The 17,470-nt window shown below is 43.3% G+C and overlaps 2 protein-coding genes across 2 annotated transcripts in view; one reads left to right on the top strand and one right to left on the bottom strand.

The window, feature by feature from the left end:
- Pole (DNA polymerase epsilon, catalytic subunit) overlaps window positions 1-17,470 on the bottom strand; it is a 106,426-nt gene that overhangs the window by 41,077 nt on the left and 47,879 nt on the right. The window contains exons 21-25 of the mRNA XM_004668895.2: window positions 11,687-11,835; window positions 9,521-9,613; window positions 9,224-9,368; window positions 6,963-7,120; window positions 6,137-6,332 (exon numbers count right to left, since the gene is read on the bottom strand). Of these exons, the coding sequence (XP_004668952.2) occupies window positions 6,137-6,332; window positions 6,963-7,120; window positions 9,224-9,368; window positions 9,521-9,613; window positions 11,687-11,835 (741 nt within the window). The remainder of the gene's footprint in view (window positions 1-6,136; window positions 6,333-6,962; window positions 7,121-9,223; window positions 9,369-9,520; window positions 9,614-11,686; window positions 11,836-17,470) is intronic.
- LOC123462717 (ubiquitin-fold modifier 1-like) lies at window positions 15,753-16,576 on the top strand. The gene has a single exon (XM_045155734.1). The coding sequence runs from the start codon at window positions 15,788-15,790 to the stop codon at window positions 16,043-16,045; it is 258 nt and encodes an 85-aa protein (XP_045011669.1). The 5' UTR covers window positions 15,753-15,787; the 3' UTR covers window positions 16,046-16,576.

Genomic DNA, 17,470 nt, shown 5'->3' with positions numbered 1-17,470 from the left:
TGCTGCCCATTCAGCTGCAATTGAGAGATTACAACCTTTGAGATTGGGCCAGCTGACCTGCACTGGGGAAACAGGAAGAATGTAGATTCTTTTGAAGGGGACTGAGTGCTCAAGGAGTGTCCTGTTCTTCAAAGTCTGCTTTATTATCCCCTGGATTAACAAACTGGCACTCTACCTGGCATTGTGGAGTATAAGAAATGCAGGAAAGAGAGGGTCATTGAGTTTGCAACACAGTCTTGTGTTTTGGAAATGGCCATAGGCAGCGTGAAGGTTTGCTGGATTATTGCATGGAGACCCCATGGGGCCATGAGGATGAACTGTGGACTGCAGTGGAGACTCAATGGAGATGCTGGGACCACAAGATGGCTGCTAAGGAAAGCTGCCGGCTCTGATAAAGTTTTCCAGGACTGTGAGTAGCCTAGCTGGAGGGGCGGAATTGGAAGTCCAGAGATGTGTTGCTGGTTAGTCTGAACTGGGGGATTTGTCACTAACTAGAGTTGTTGGGCTTGGAGCTACAGAGTTTGGTGTTTGACCTGTTTTAAATCATATATTGCTTGGGTATTTCTTTGTTAAGCCCAATGTCATCTTTTGCAGTGTGAATGTTTATTCTGTGCCATTATGGTTTTGGGGGGGGGATTTTTTAGTATCAAGGCTCAATTAAAAGACCTTGGGTTATGGGATATCTGAACATCATGAGGGTTGATAAAAACTATGGGAACTTTTAAAGTTGGATGAATGCATTTCATTTTAAATCATGTATGGTTATCAGTTTATGGGGGCCAGGGGTGTAATGTGGTGGCTTGATTCAGGTGTCCCTCATAAACTTAGGTGTTCTGGATGTTAGGTTCCCCAGCTGATGGCAATTGGAAATTAAAGCCTCCTTGGGTTGGTGTATTGTTGGGGGGGGGGGGGGAACGGGTGGGTATGGGTATTATAGCCAGTTTCATCTTGCCAGTGTTTGGCATACTCTCCTGCTCCTGTTGTCCACCTTATGTGGGCCAGAAAGTGATGTCCACCCTCTGCTCATGCCATCATTTTCCCCTGCCATTGTGGAGCTTCTCCTAGAGCCTGTAAGCCAAAATAAACCTCTTTTTCCCACAAGCTGCTTTTTGTTGGGTGATTTCTACAGCACTGAAAACCTGATTGCAACACTGGGTATAGTGGCACATGCCTTTAATCCCAGCACTTGGGAGGCTGAGGCAGGAGGACTGTTGCAAATTCAAGGCCAGCCTGAGACTAATTCCAGGACAGCCTGGGCTACAGCAACCCCCCCCCCCAAAAAGAAAGAAAGAAAGAAATGATAGGGCCTATACTCACCCAGAACTTGATTTCTTCAAAATTATACATGTCTCTAGCCTAAGAAGCAGAGGACAGCTCTGTACATTTAAACAGTGTACATACTGCTGCATTGTAGTGCCTTAAAAAAGCATAGCTGAGGAAATGAAATGGCTCAGTAGTTAAAAGAATTTACTTGTCTAGCCATCAGGGAAATGCAAATTAAAACTACCTGGAGATTCCATCTCTCTCCTGTCAGAATGGCTATTGTCAAAAAAACAAATGGCTGGCTGAAGAGAGATGGCTTACCAGTTAAGGCACATGCCTACAAAGTCTAAGGACCCAAGTTCGATTCTCCATGTCCCACATAAGCCACAGTGGCACATGTGTCTTGAGTTTGTTTGCAGTGGCTAGAGACCCTGGAATGCCCATTCTCACTCTCTCTTTATTTAAAAAAAAAAATCAAATGACAATAAATGCTGGCCAGGATATGAAAAAAGAGGAATCCTTCTACACTGTTGGTGGGAATATAATCTAGTATAGCCATTGTGGAAATCAGTGTGGAGGTTCCTGAGACAGCTAAAAGTAGATTCACCATATGACTCAGCTATACCACTTCTAGGCATATATCATAAGGACTCGTCTCACTACCCTAGAGATACTTGCTCAACCAATGTTTACTGCCACTCTATTCAAAACAGCTAGGATGTCCCTCAATTGATGAGTGGATAATGAAGAAGTTGTACATTTATACAGTAGAGTTCAAAGCGATAAAGAAAAATGAAATTAGCCAGGTGTGGTAGTACACGCCTTTAATCCCAGCACTAGGAAGGACGAAGTAGGAGGATCACTGTGAGTTCGAGGCCACCCTGTGATTACATAGTGAATTCCAGGTCAGCCTGGGCTAGACTAAAATCCTACCTTGAAAAACCAAAAAAACAGCCGGACGTGGTGGTGCATGCCTTAATCCCAGCACTTGGGAGGCAGAAGTAGGAGGACTGCCATGAGTTCAAGGCCACCCTGAGATGACAGAGTTAATTCCAGGTCAGCCTGGACCAGAGTGAGACTCTACCTCAAAAAACCAAAAAAATAAATAAACAAATAAAAATTTTTTTTGCAGGAAAATGGATGGATCTGGTAAGGATTATACTTAGTGAGCTGAGGCCCAGAGAGCCAAACTTCACATGTTCTCTTTCTTTTTTAATATACTTTATTTATTTATTTGATACAGAGAAAGAGGCAGAAAGGAAGAGAATGCATAGGCCAGGGCCTTCAGCCACTGCAAACAAACTCCAGATGCATGCAGCCCCTTGTGCATCTGGCTTACATGGGTTCCTGGAGAATTGGGCCGGGATCCCTTTGGCTTTGCAGGCAAATGCCTTAACCACTAAGCTGTCTCTCCAGCCCCACGTGTTCTCTTTCATATGTGGATCCCAGCTACAAATGATTGGACTTCTATGTAAATTGGAATACAACTTAGTAACAGAGGCCAGAAAGCTAGAAAGGGGATATAAAGGGAATAGAAAGGGGAGGGGACTTAATGGGATGGTATTGTATATATGTAAGTAGAAGAACAGACTATTGGGGGTGGAAAGGCCTAAGTGAGGTCAGGGGAAGAGGCTGAATAAAAGAAAGGTGGGGGGAGGGCTAATCAAAATCTAAGAGAGCATGGGTAAGTAGTATGAAAACCTACTTTTTTGGACAATGGAATACCCAGAAGCCATAGGTTGTTACTAGAACATTTTCAGTGCCAGGGATGGGATATCTTCCAGTAAGTTGTTGGCCAGGGAGGTACCTGATGTCCCCTAAATATTACAGGTCATTGCCGAGGCTCTTGGTTTCCCACCAGGAAAAGACGGTAAGACCCTACTGCTGCAGAATCCACATACTTGGGCTGCAAGGTCATTGAGAAATCCTGCTGGAGCTGATCTGAAATCCTCCTCCATGTAGACCAGCTGAGAGAAAACTGACAAAAGCTACACTGCACGCAATTCAGTGAGAGAGAAATCACCAGTGGAAATACTCAACAGTGGACACTACAAGCCTTAATGAGCTAATGGGTGCAATAGTGGTATGTCTGTTATTGGGGAAACCAACTGCTCTCTAATTGGACTGGAGGACCACTCCACAGGAGGGAATACATGCCCAATACTGAAAACCTACAACAGGGTAGTCATAAGCCCTAGGGGTGTAACATCTGCTGCTGTCTGGTTAAACGTTTATACTATGCTCACCAAACTGCCTGGTAAGCACATCTCTTAATGTCCACACCCATATATTAATGCTACTCTCGATTCTGGTTAGAGACACTTCACTTTTTAGATGGTGGTGACCTTGGGATGATTCAGAAGGCACCATGATGCTGAAAAGTGACAGAGGAGTACTCACTCAGCATTGAAACATCTCTATAACACCTTCCAAGGCTCAGGGTCAATTGAGGAAGAGGTGGCAGAAAGAATGTAAGAGCCAAAGGAAGGGTAGGATTCCCTACAATGTGCTCTTCCAGATACAAAATAGCCTGGATGTCCATGACTTTGCAGTGCCTGACACTACCTACACAAGACCACCATAACTGGAGGAAAAGATCACGACATCAAAATAAAAGAGGGAGCCAGGTGTGGTCGCACACACCTTTAATCCCAGCCCACGGGAGGCAGAGGTAGGAGGATCATCGTGAGTTTGAGGCCACCCTGAGACTCCATAGTGAATTCCAGGTCAGCCTGGGCTAGAGTGAAACCCTACCTCGAAAAACCAAAATAAATAAATAAGGAAATGAGGGACTGAGTGAGAGGGGAAAGGGGCATGGTGGAGAGTGGAGTTTGAAGGGGAAAGTTGGGAGCGGAAGGGCATAACCACAGGTTATTGTCAATAATTAGGGAAGTTGTCCATAAAAAAAAAAATAAACAGGGCTGGAGAGATGGCTTAGCGGTTAAGCGCTTGCCTGTGAAGCCTAAGGACCCCGGTTCGAGGCTCGATTCCCCAGGACCCACGTTAGCCAGATGCACAAGGGGGCGCACGCGTCTGGAGTTCGTTTGCAGAGGCTGGAAGCCCTGGCGCACCCATTCCCTCTCTCTCTCTCTCTCTCTCAATAAAATAAAAAAAAAATGAACAAAAAAAAATTAAAAAAAAAATAAATAAACAACAAAAAAGCATTTACTTGTGAAACCTGCCAAATCTGGCACTCATTTGTAGGGACAAGGGACCCTGGCGTCCCATCCCTGCAACATGTACATAAATGAATAAGTAGATAAAAATAAAAGAGTGAATTTAAAGAAAAAAATAAATAAAAAGGCTCAGAGATACAGACTTATAATCCTAGTACTTGGGAGGTTGATATAAGACTGAGTTTCAAGCTAGCCTGTGCTAGCAACGTGAGAGAACCTGGGTCAAAATATCAAGGGCAAAGGATAAAGCTTAGTGATGACAGTGCTAGCCTAGCATACTCAAGGCTCAAGGTTTGATTCCTACCACTGCATTTTATTTTTATCTATTTATTTTAATATTTTTTAAAATTTATTTTTGAGAGAGTAAGGGAAAAAGAAAGAGGAAGACATGGGAGGGAGAGGAGGAGAGACTGAGCATGCCAGGGCCTTCAGCCACTGCAAACAAACTCCAGACGCACACATCACCTTGTGCAACTGGCTTACGTGGGTCTTGAGGACTTTGGCTTTGCAAGCAAATGTCTTAATTATTAAGCCATCTCTCCACCCCTAACATTGGCATTAAAAAAAAAAAAAATGTGGGCTGGAGAGATGGCTTAGCAGTTAAGCACTTGCCTGTGAAGCCTGAGGACCCTGGTTCGAGGCTTGATTCCCCAGGACCCACGTTATTCAGATGCACAAGGGGAATCTGGAATTCGTTTGCAGTGGCTGGAGACCTTGGTGCACTATACTCAAGACAGGAAGAACTAGTGACATCTGTCCTAAAGGACACATGTGACATTCGTTGGGAGTAGAATTCTGTAACTTCCTCAGTAAACAGAAAGCTGATGGAATAGTTAAGTGGCCTGGAACACACAAAAACACAAAGCAGCCCAGGAATGGCCAAATATTCTCAGGAGGCATAAAAGCAAGCCAGCAATGTTATTTATTTATTTTTCTGTAATCCTGGAGGATAAATTATAAACATTATGGTATACATTTGTAGGGCCTATAAAGAATTTTAAAATCCAGCTAGAGGGCTGGAGAGATGACTTAGTGGTTAAGGTCCTTGCCTGCAAAGCCAAAGGACCTTAGTTTGATTCCCCAATACCCATGTAAACCAGATGCACAGGATGGCACACACATCTGAAGTTGGTTTGCAGTGGCTCGAGGCCCTGGTATGCCCATTCTCTCTCGGCCTCTTTCTCAAATAATTAAATAAAAATAAAAATAAAATACTTTTCTTTTGTTTTGTTTTTCGAGGTAAGGTCTCACTCTAGCCCAAGCTGACCTGGAATTCACTATGGAGTCTCAGGGTGGCCTTGAACTCATGGTGATCCTCCTACCTCTGCCTCCCGGGTGCTGGGATTAAAGGCGTGCGCCACCACGCCCGGCTCAAAATAAAATAATTTTTAAAATCCAGGTTGATATGTTATTTCCTCTTATCATCATACTATTTAAAAACAAATGTTGGTCAGCTTGGGCTAGAGCAAGACTCTACCTCAAACAAACACATACACACACACACACACACACACTCAAAAAAATGTCTCCTTCAGAGTTCTCACTAGACAAAAGCTCGGGAATTCTAGAGCATTGGTGTTAAGGAAGCTGGGGTTCGTCAGAATGGCCTCTGTAGATCTGTTTTGAGCCTAGGGCACAGAGGTACTGCAAAATGTTCTGTTCCTTAGAGTCTACTGATGAGGGAGATGGGGCCTTACCTTGCTGTACAGCACATCCAGCCAGTAGTCAGCCACCTTGGCCACAGAGCCATACACCTCCTCTAGCGTGCTACCCTTGAGGAAGGCCTCAAATACTGAGGACTGGAAAATTTTAATCAGCTGCAACTCCCCTCTGCGTTTGACCTCAAAGCCTTTTAGCTCAGCCAGGGAACCATCTTCATTAAAGACAGCATATCTGCAATAAGAAGAAAGGTACCAAAATCTCAAGTATTGGGTATTTTCTCCCATCTTTGTCTTCCAATTTTACTCTATGACCCTCTCGTGAAGCAGCAAGTAGTATTCTACCCTTGGGTTGATGCTCTCACAAACAGAAACAGGTACAGCCCACCTCCCATAGAACTAGAATAGATGAGGTGGAGAATACAGTTGGCCCATGGTTGTAGTTTCTTTCAAACCAAGTCAATTTAAAAAAAAAAAATTGGGCTGGAGAGATGGCTTAGTGGTTAAGTGCTTGCCTGTGAAGCCTAAGGACCCTGGTTCAAGGCTCGGTTCCCCAGGTCCCACGTTAGCCAGATGCACAAGGGGGCGCACGCGTCTGGAGTTCGTTTGCAGTGGCTGGAAGCCCTGGCATGCCCATTTTCTCTCTCTCCCTCCATCTGTCTTTCTCTCTATGTCTGTCGCTCTCAAATAAATAAACAAAAAATGAACAACAACAACAAAAAAAAAAATTTTTAAAAAAATGCCCAATCAGGTTTGTTCCCGACCTGGCTTGAGGTCCATTTTCCCTAGTGGGTTGTTACTGTTAAGTCTAGGCCACCTGAATGCATTTCCTTTTCAAAACAGAAAGACTGTCAGATTTTGCTACCTCTTCTTCAGTTTCTTGCCTTCTTCTTTGGAGGCTGGAAGAATCATGGCAAGATAGGGTCCATCAACTTCAAAAAAGATGCTGTTCTCAGAGCGTGTGATGTATGTGAGTGAAGAAGGCTCTACCAGCTCCTGGTACTGGTGATTTGTGAAGCCTTCCTGAAAATCAAGAGCAAGGACAGTCTCATTAGTAAGGGCCCAAGCCTGGGAACCACCTCCCATCCTCCCAGAATGAGTGGACCAGCAAACAGGCACTGCCACACAACAGATACAACTGTAGTAGAAAGGAAGAAGGCTCTATCACACACAACACAGACTCTCAAGTGCATGTTGTATGTTTATACACACATACACACACACATATAAAAACCTTGAGAAAGGCAAAATGACAACATAGAAACACACTAGGCACTCAGGAGGCAGACGTAGGTGTATTGTGGTGAGTTTGAGGCCACCCTGACACTACATAGTAAAAGTCCAGGTCAGCCTGGACTAGAGCGAGACCCTACGTGGAAAACAAACAACAACAACAAAAAAACCGGGGTTGCCAGCGTTTTGGTGGGGACTGGGACTCCTTGGAGAAGTGCCCAATTCCAGGGTCAGAACAGCAAAAACAAGGGAAGGCTGGAGTATACCATAGTGCCAGGAAGCAAAAAAAGTGCTCAAAATATAAGGGACAAGGCCAGGTGCAGTGGCACACGCTTTAGTCCCAGCCCTAGGGAGGCAGAGTTAGGAGGATCACCATCAGTTCGAGGCCACCCTGAGACTACATAGTGATTTCTAGGTCAGCCTGTACTAGAATGAAACCCTACCTCTAAAAACCAAAAAATAAAAAATAAAAAAATAAGAAGGGACAAAAGCTGGAAACAGGGTATGCCTCAAGAACATGACAAATATGAAAGAATCCTAGTAGCCAGCAAAGAAGTGAATCCTGAACAATAAAACAGGAGAATTGTACTTGAATATAATCCTGGATATAATAAACTCACAAATCCACACTGCTATAAACAAGTCAATGAATGAGCACAGGAATAAACAGGAGAGAAGGGTAACAACTCTTCCTTACAGGAGTCCAGTAAGTAGAGGGAACAGGAAAAAGGAAACAGAAGGTAAACCAGCATAAGAAAACTCACAGTGACAGTATGCAAGTAAGATCTATTAGTGCCTTATAAAGTCAGAAGCAAAGTTTAAGGAGTATTTAGAGATATCTCCTCATAACATTATTAATTACTATGGATGTTCAATTCCTTATAAAGGGCAGCTTGACCCTCTCCCTTGGATATGATTATTCAATAAATACCATGTAGACAAAGATCATGGGAAAGACAAGTGGTAGATGTGGATGACACTTCACCTGGTGGTAAAGCCAATGTCCCCACAGATAAGGATATGATGGTAAGGCATCACCACTTCAGTGTTCCTCCAAGAAAACAAAAATAATCTCAGCTTCACAATGAGAAATAGCTAACAATCCCAAATCAAGGGCAGTCAACAAAATGCCTGACCAGGAAAGATTGAGGCACTATCCAGGTTGGAAAGGACACAATGTGGGCACCTGCTAAAGTGGAAACAAAGTTTTCTGAGATCTTTTTAATGACTTTTTGTAAAATTAAAATTTGGGGGGGCTGGAAAGATGGCTTAGTGGTTAATACACTTGCAGGCAAAGCCTTCCCCAGTACCCACAAAAAGCTGGATACATAAGGTAGCACATGCATCTGGAGGTTTTTTTGTTTTGTTTTGTTTTTTGTAATAGCTACGGGCCTTGGTGCACCCATATTCTCTCTCTGCCTGTCTCTCTTTAAATAAATAAGTAAATGAAATATTGAAAACAAGCTAAAAAAAAAAGGTAAAAGCCAGGCATGGTGGTGCATGCCTTTAATGCCAGCACTTGGGAGGCAGAAGTGGGCGGATCGCCATGAGTTCAAAGCCACCCTGAGACTACACAGTGAAATCCAGGTCAGCCTGAGCTAAGGTACCCTACCTCAAAACAAAAAAGAAAGAAAAAGAAGAAAAGAAAAAGCAAAAGTAGCCTGGGTATTATGAAAGAAGAAACTCCCTCTGTAACCTGATTCCAGCAGCCTGACCTCATACTCTTGAGCACAGGAGTACCACCATAACAGCTAAGGGAATTAGGAGAAATGTGAATAGGTACTTGCAGGTAGCCAAGGACATCACCTGCCAGAGTCCTGCCCAAGTGTCTATACTGGGACCAGGCCAGAAGTCAGAATGAGATGTGCCTCCTTGCTGGAAACCCAAACTCACCTTGACCATGATGTTCAACATGGCACCAGGGTAAGAGATGGTCACCTTGGGCTTCTTTACATTGGTTGTCTTGATGACAAAATTTTCAGGGAAGCTATTAGGCAGGATGCACCATATTCCATCCGTGTCCAGTTCTAAGGGCCTCCTTCAAAGACAGGAAATGAGGCTCATGGGCATAGCCATGCCAAAAATCCTCATGAGGCAAGTGTGGAATATCTTTAACAAGCTTTCATTGCTTCCCATAAGTGCCCCCCATCCCCTACACAAGCCCCACAACTGATCCCAGGCCACACTCACCCGATTTGCTCTATCAGCTCCCGCGCCTGGGTGATGATGTTAGCCCCCGTGAAGCAGACAATGCCAGCCATTTCCATGGAGTACCAGCGAGCCCTGGAAAGGATGGCCACATTTTGTGGTGGGAAGAGCTGACAGAGGCACTCTCCACAGAAAAAAAGGAGGGACAAATGGGAGGGATGGTGAAAGTGGTCAAACACAAAACTAAGGCTATATCTGGCTCTGTCTTGAGCATATTTCTGTCCCTACTGGAAGGGCCATGTGTTGCCACATATCAGTTCACAATACTCAGAGCCAGCAGGATTCTCAATGCCACACTACTCCATCTCATGCCATTTCCATTCTTCTCACAGCTCCTCCAAACCCTACCCTCACCACGTGCCTCTCAGAAACTCCAAGCCCACACTTAAGCAACCATACTCAGTCTCCTGCCAGTTCACCTACCTGCCTCCAGCTCTGTGCTTAACCCTCCTCTCCCTACCCGACATTTCCTGCTCTCTCTCCACTCTGTCCAAGCAGCATTTCATGTGACCACACTCTTATTTAAAAAATCAACAAATATCAGGGCTGGAGAGATGGCTTAGTGGTTAAGGCACTTGCCTGCAAAGCCAAAGGACCCAGGCTCGATTCCCCAGGACCTATGTAAGCCAGATATACAAGGTGGCACATGAGTCTGGAGTTTGTTTACAGCAGCTAAAGGCTCTGATGCACTCATTCTCTCTGTTTCTCAAATAAATAAATATTAAATATTAATAAATAAAATAAATATTAAAAGACTTCTGTTCAATTCCCCAGGACCTACATAAGCCAAATATACAAAGGGGCACATGCATCTGGAGTTCGTTTGCAGTGGCTGGAGGCCCTGGAGCATCCTTTCTCTTTCTCTCTCTCAAATAAATAAATTTTAAAAAAAATCAACAAATAGGGCTGTAGAGATGGTTTAGTGGCTAAGGTTCTTGCCTGTGAAGCCTAAGGACTCATGTTCAACTCTCCAGGTCCCATGTAAGCAAGCATACAAAGTCACATGTGCACACAAGGTCACATATGTGTACAAGATGGCACATGTGTATTTGGAGTTCAATTACAATGGCTGGAGGCCCTGGCATACCAATTCACTCTTGTGCTCCCCCTCTCTGATAAAAAATAAAAATAAATTCCAGGGGGCTGGAGAGATGGCTTAGCGGTTAAGCGCTTGGCTGTGAAGTCTAAGGACCCTGGTTCGAGGCTTGATTCCCCAGGACCCACGTTAGCCAGATGCACAAGGGGGCGCATGCATCTGGAGTTCGTCTGCAGTGGCTAGAAGCCCTGGCGCACCCACTCTCCTCTCTCTGTACGTCTTTCTCTGTCTGTTGCTCTCAAATAAATAAATAAAAATAAAAATAAATAAATTCCAGGGCCCAATCCTCTTTTCTCTTCTTTGAGGCAGGGTCTTACTCGATCCCAAGTTGGCGTGGAACTCAGCTTTGTATCACAGACTGGCCTTGAACTTATGGTGATCCTCTCACCTATAGCTCTTGAGTACTGGGATTATAGGCATGAACCATCATGCCTGGCTTTTCTTTCCTTTTTTGTACAGCTACAGGTGGACATCCCTTTTATTCCTATGCTCTAGGGTCTTCAGAAGCCAGTCATACCTTCATGCTATTGATATGCTTTGCCAGAGACTCCAACCAACCCTACTCAAAGAGGCTCAAGCCTCATTAGCCATATCACCCAAACCACTCCCTACCCTATCTTCCTATAACAATGCTCACCTTGGCTGAAACCCCAGTCCTTCAGCCAGATCTATGCTCCTAGTTGGTCATTCCTCTGTCCACCCCTTAAATACACCTGACTCTATCTAGCAACCACCTAAACTGTCTCCACTCCAGATATGACACATTAAATGATATAAACATGTAAAAATAGCCAAATTTTATCTATAGCTCACCAAGGATGTCTAGCATGTATTGCTCTTGATACACAGAACCTTGAGCCAACAACCCCCTCCCGCAAGCCTCCCAGTACTACCTAAGCTTGTATCACCAACATTCTGGGAGTCAAAAGAGTACTCCCACATATATTCAGCCTCTGGTTCAGCCTAAGCCTGTAGGCACACCCAACTTTTTGCTCCTAGACCCTCACACCCTGTTTATTCCTTCCATGAAATTTACTACATGTGGCCCATACCCTTTACGCATGACATAGCCATAAAAGGAGTTCAGGATACACTTGTGAGCCAGCTGCAGCGAGTCGTAAAGGACCTCCATGTTCTTACAGCGCTTCACCTCAGCTGCATCACCTGCCTCCATAGCAGCTGAGAGTTTCTTCTTCCACACCTGGAATCATCACACAGGAGAACCTGAGTACCTTACAGTTTTTCCCATCAGTCCACAAAATCAACAGCCCAAAGTTTCAGTTAAAAAACTTTCAAGGCACAAGCCAGGCGTGGTGGTGCATGCCTTTAATCCCAGTACTTGGGAGGCAGAGATAGGTGGATCACTGTGAGTTCGAGGCCACCCTGAGACTATAAAGTGAGGTCTAGGTCAGCCTGGATCAGAGTGAGCCCCTACCTTGAAAAACCAAACAAAACAACAACAACAACAAAAAAAAAAAACACTTTCAAGTCAGGGCTACAGAGAAGGCTTAGTGGCTACGGCACTTGCCTGTGAACCCTAAGGAGCCAGGTTCTATTCCCCAGTTCCCATGTAAGCCAGATGCACAAGGTAGTACATGTGTCTGGAGGCTATTTGCAGAAGCTAGAGGCCCTGGTGAACCCATTCTTTCTCTTTATCTGCTTCTCTCTCTCTCTCAAATCAGTAATTCAAAATTTTTTTTTAATTTTTTTGTTCATTTTTTATTTACTTATTTGAGAGCGACAGACACATAGAGAAAGACAGATAGAGGGAGAGAGAGAGAATGGGCGCGCCAGGGCTTCCAGCCTCTGCAAACGAACTCCAGACGTGTGCGCCCCCTTGTGCATCTGGCTAACGTGGGACCTGGGGAACCGAGCCTCGAACCGGGGTCCTTAGGCTTCATAGGTGAGGGCTTAACTGCTAAGCCATCTCTCCAGCCCGTCAAATTTTTTTTTTAAGTGGGGACTGGAAAAATGGTTTAGCAGTTAAGGCACTTGCCTTCAAAGCCAGAGGACCTTGGTTCAATTCCTCAGTACCAATGTAAGCCAGATGCAAAAGGTGGCACATGCTCTGGATTCATTTGCAGTGGCTGAAAGCCTTGGTGCGCCCATTCTCTCTCTCTCTCTCTCTCTCTCTCTGCCTCTTTCCCTCTCTCAAATAAATAAACAAAAATAAAAACTTTTAATAAATATTTTTAAATAAATGTTTCAAGTTGGGGCTGGGGAAATGGCTAAGCAGCTACAGTGCTTGTCATGCTGCATGGGGATCTAAGTTTGGATCCCTAGCACCCACATAAAAAAAAAAAAAATGCCAGGTTTTAAGCTCAGGAGATGGCTCAGTGGTTAAAGGTGCTTGCCTGAAGCTGGATGTGGTAGCACATGACTTTAATCCCAGCACTAAGGAGGCAGAGGTAGGAGGATCACTGTGAGTTCAAGGCCACTCTGAGACTACATAGTGAATTCCAGGTCAGCCTGAGCTAGAGTGAGACCCTACCTTGGGGGAGGGGGGGTGCTTGCCTGTGTTTGATTCCCTACTATGCACATACAGCCAGATGCACATGTAACTGAAGTTCATTTACAGTGGCAAGAGACCCTAGGGTGCCCATTCATATTCTCTCTTTCATAACTCACACCTCACAATTATAATTCTGAACATCAACAGACTCAATTCTTCAATCAAAAGACTCAGGTTAACAGAATGGAACAGACAGTATCCATTTGCTGTTTACAAGAAACTAACCTTACCATGAAACATACATACCACCTTAGGGTAAACTGATGGAAAAAGATATTCCAACTAAATGGAAATAGGAAACAAGCAGGTATGGATATATTAATATCTGACAAAATTGACTTTAGCCAAAAGAAAAAAAAAAAAAAAAGATTTAGAAGGAAGCTGGGCATGGTAGCACATGCCTTTAATCTGAGCAATTGTGAGCAGAGATAGGAGGATCAGAATTACCATGAGTTCAAGATCACTCTGAGACTACATAGTGAATTCCAGGACAGCCTGGGCTAGAGCGAAACTCTACCTTGAAAAAAATAATTTCCTTTAAACCAAAAGTAATCAAATGTGACAAAGGCCACTTTATATAAGATACAAAAATCACAAACTTATATGCACCAAAAACAGGTGCACCAAATTTTATAAAGCAAAATCTACTAGACATTAAATCAGAAATCAATCCCAACACAGTAAAATCTTGAAACTTTAATTCCCTACTCTCAGCAATAGACAGATTATCTAAGCAGAAATTAACAGAAAAAAAAGAGAAATTAACAAAGAAACAAAGGAGCTAAACAACACCACAGAACAGACATAAACAGATTATTATACCCTAACTCTACACAATACCCATTTTTTCTCAGCAGCTCTAAGAATCTTCTCTAAAATATATACATAAATGGACACAAAGCAACTATTCACAAATTCAGGAAACTTGACTTAACTTTCTGTATAATAACTACCATAATGTAATAAAGCTAGAAATAAATAAGAGAAACAACTAAAAATATACCAACTCCTGGAGATTGAACAACACACTACTGAACAATGAATGGGTCAAGAAATCAAAAAGGGGCTGGAGAGATGGCTTAGTGGTTAAGGTATTAGCCTGCCAAAGGACCCAGATTCGATTCCCAGTACTCACATAATGCCAGATATACAAAGTGGAACATGCATCTGGACTTTAGTGGCTAGAGGCCCTGATATGCCTCCCTGCCTCTTTCTCTGTCTCAAAGAAATAAAATTTTAATAACAGAACGAAAACAAGATATCAAAAAGGAAACTAAAAAATTCTTATAACTAAATGACAATAAAAACATAACACAGGGCTAGAGAGATGGCTTAGCAGTTAAGGCACTTGCCTGCAAACACATGTTCGAATCTCCAGGTCCCACATAGCCAGACGCAGTGACACAAGCGTGCCATGTCACACATGCACACAAGGGGGCACACGTGACTGGAATTAATTCAAAGTGGCTGTGAGTGGCCCATTCCTCTCTCTGTGTGTCTGTCTCTCTCTCAAAAATAAAATAAAACACAACATAGGGTGTGGAGGCACATGATTTTAATCCCAGCACTTAGGAAGCAGAGGTAGGGGGATCACCATGTGTACACAGCCACCCTGAGCCTAGAGAGTAAATTTCAGGTCAGCCTGGGCAAGAATAAGACTGTACCTCAAAAATACCAAAACAGAAAACACAATATGGGCTGGAGGGATGCCTTAGTAGTTAAGGAGTTTGCCTGCAAAGGCAAAGGACCCATGTTTGATTCCCCAGGACCCACATAAGCCATATGCACAGGGTGGCGCATGCAGTGGCTGGAGGCCCTGGCATGCCCACTCGCGTGCGCGCCCTCTCTCTCTCTCCCTCCCTCTCTCACAAATAAATAGAAATAAAATATTTTAATAAACATTTTTTAAAAGCTGGGCATGGTGGTGCACACCTTTAATCCCAGCACTCAGGAGGCAGAGGTAGGAGGATCGCTGTTAGTCTGAGGCCAACCTGAGACTACATAGTGAGTTTCAGGTCAGCCGGAACAAGAGTGAGACACTACCTCAAAAAAAAAAAAAAAAAAAAAAAGCCGGGCGTGTTGATGCACGCCTTTAATCCCAGCACTCAAGAAGCAGAGGTAGGAGGATCACCACATACATACATAGTGAATTCACAGTCAGCCTGAGCTACAGTGAGACCCTACCTCAAACAAACAAACAAACAAAACAACAACCAAAATTTATGGACAACAATGATGGCAGTCATAACAGGGAAGTTTAAGAGCTCTAAACACCCACGTTACAAAACTAGAGATCTCAAAAAAATAACTTAAAAATTGGGCTGGAGAGATGGCTTAGCAATTAAGGCACTTGCTTGCAAAGCCAAAGGACTCAGGTTTGATATCATATAAACCAGATACAAAAACTGGCTCATGTGTCTGGAGTTCGTTAGCAGTGGGGGGAGGCCCTGGCATGCCCATTCTGTCTCCTTCTCTCTCTCAAATTAAAAAAAAAAAAAAAAGAAAAACAAAAACCCCACAAAACTCTCTGAAGGCTTTGTAAAAACATTAACAGTCAAAATCTGAACATACTAGATGAAAAGAAATAATCAAGGCTCTGCCGGCTCCAGACCTGCCTGCGGGGCGTCGGTGCGGCTCCACCATGTCGAAGGTGTCCTTTAAGATCACGCTCACATCGGACCCGCGGCTGCCCTACAAAGTACTCAGTGTTTCTGAAAGTACACCTTTTACAGCAGTCTTAAAGTTTGCAGCAGAAGAATTTAAAGTTCCTGCAGCAACAAGTGCAATTATTACCAATGATGGAATAGGAATAAATCCTGCTCAGACTGCTGGAAATGTTTTTCTAAAGCACGGTTCAAAACTACGAATTATTCCTAGAGATCGTGTTGGAAGTCATTAATACATGCAACTTGGAGCACAGTTACCGACCAGAATAAATATTGATGTTTGTTGTTGCTGTAAAATTGAAATCAGGTATTTAAGATACTATGAAAATAACAAGAATCAAAGAAACAATGAACGGTGGCTCTTCTGTCCCTTGTTGTTCATACTTTTCATATGAAGTGGGAAGCCTCATGGGTGGAGGGCACGACCTCCAGAGAAGGTGGTACAGTTGATGGTTGCTACCTCATCACAATTGAGAGTTCATTTGTGGCAAATGCATTATCTGACTTGGCTAATAATTCTTAGCCAGAACATTTTGAAAGTTAAAGTTCACTGTCACACTTGTATTTGAGTTAAAATATAAAAGGATTATGGGTCATGGATGACAAGTGACTTGATATTATCTTACTTGCAAACTCATAGTTTGATTACTGTATAGTCTGATGACATTAATAGACATTTCAGTGAAAAAAATCTTAGTTTTTTAAGTTTCAACCTTAATATATCCTATAAATTTTAATTTCTCATCATGAAGCCAAAAGGTGAATTTTTAGATCCATTGTATCTATAAATATTTTAACTGCGATCTTGCAAAATTCAGTGTTTATAATTGAATTGAGAAAAGTAGAAACATCTTTAGTTGAGTTATGTATTCTTTTAATACCAACTTACATGACAGAAATCCTCAAGAAACCATTTTTTGAGGATATTTTTGAACAGAGTTCAGAAAGAATGTTGTTGCAGAGGAGACCTGAAGTGTACACGTGGCTTTGAGCAAAGCAGCACTGACTGGACGTGCTGATGAGCAGAACTCGCTAAAGACCTGGCCTTTAAGGCAGTGTCACTACTAGTCATCTTGTGGATGAGAAGCTTGGGAGGGAAGATGGGAAAGCCCCAATGGCCCGACTGGGACAAGAAAGCAAAGGACAGCAGTGACAAGGAACAGCACCGAGCTGCAGGAAAATTCCACAGGCTGGACAAACCTAAAAGAATAGGATGTAGAAAAGCGAAAGGGAAGACAAAATACATGACATAGACTTAAGTACCAGGTGACAGAGAGGAGGCTATATTATATGAATGTAAACACTTCAGAAATACCCTTGATGAAGGTCCGAAGAAAGATTTGTCCATACAGAGAAAACCTTAATCTCTGCTGTCTTGAAGGATGAATTAAAGGCTCATGACTCAGCCGGGGCTTGAGCAGCTGCATTTGCAGTAGTGCGCTCTGGAGGCAAGGGGAAGGCAGGTTCTCACTAACTACTCGCTACATCCATGGATAAAGCTCTAGGACCAAGTTTTACCTTGACATGTTTGAGTGTTACAGGGCCTCAGTTTTATTTATAAGAAAATGTAACATACACAGCATATGAAAGCTACATTAATGGTTTGGGAAATTACTAGATATCGATCACAAATTATCAAAGCAGGGGGTACCAGCTGA

Source organism: Jaculus jaculus, chromosome 8 (assembly GCF_020740685.1).
Source record: "Jaculus jaculus isolate mJacJac1 chromosome 8, mJacJac1.mat.Y.cur, whole genome shotgun sequence".
In the NCBI taxonomy this organism is placed as follows: Eukaryota; Metazoa; Chordata; class Mammalia; order Rodentia; family Dipodidae; genus Jaculus; species Jaculus jaculus.
The sequence above is the reverse complement of the archived record's forward strand: the minus strand, read 5'-3'. Positions and strand labels throughout refer to the sequence as shown.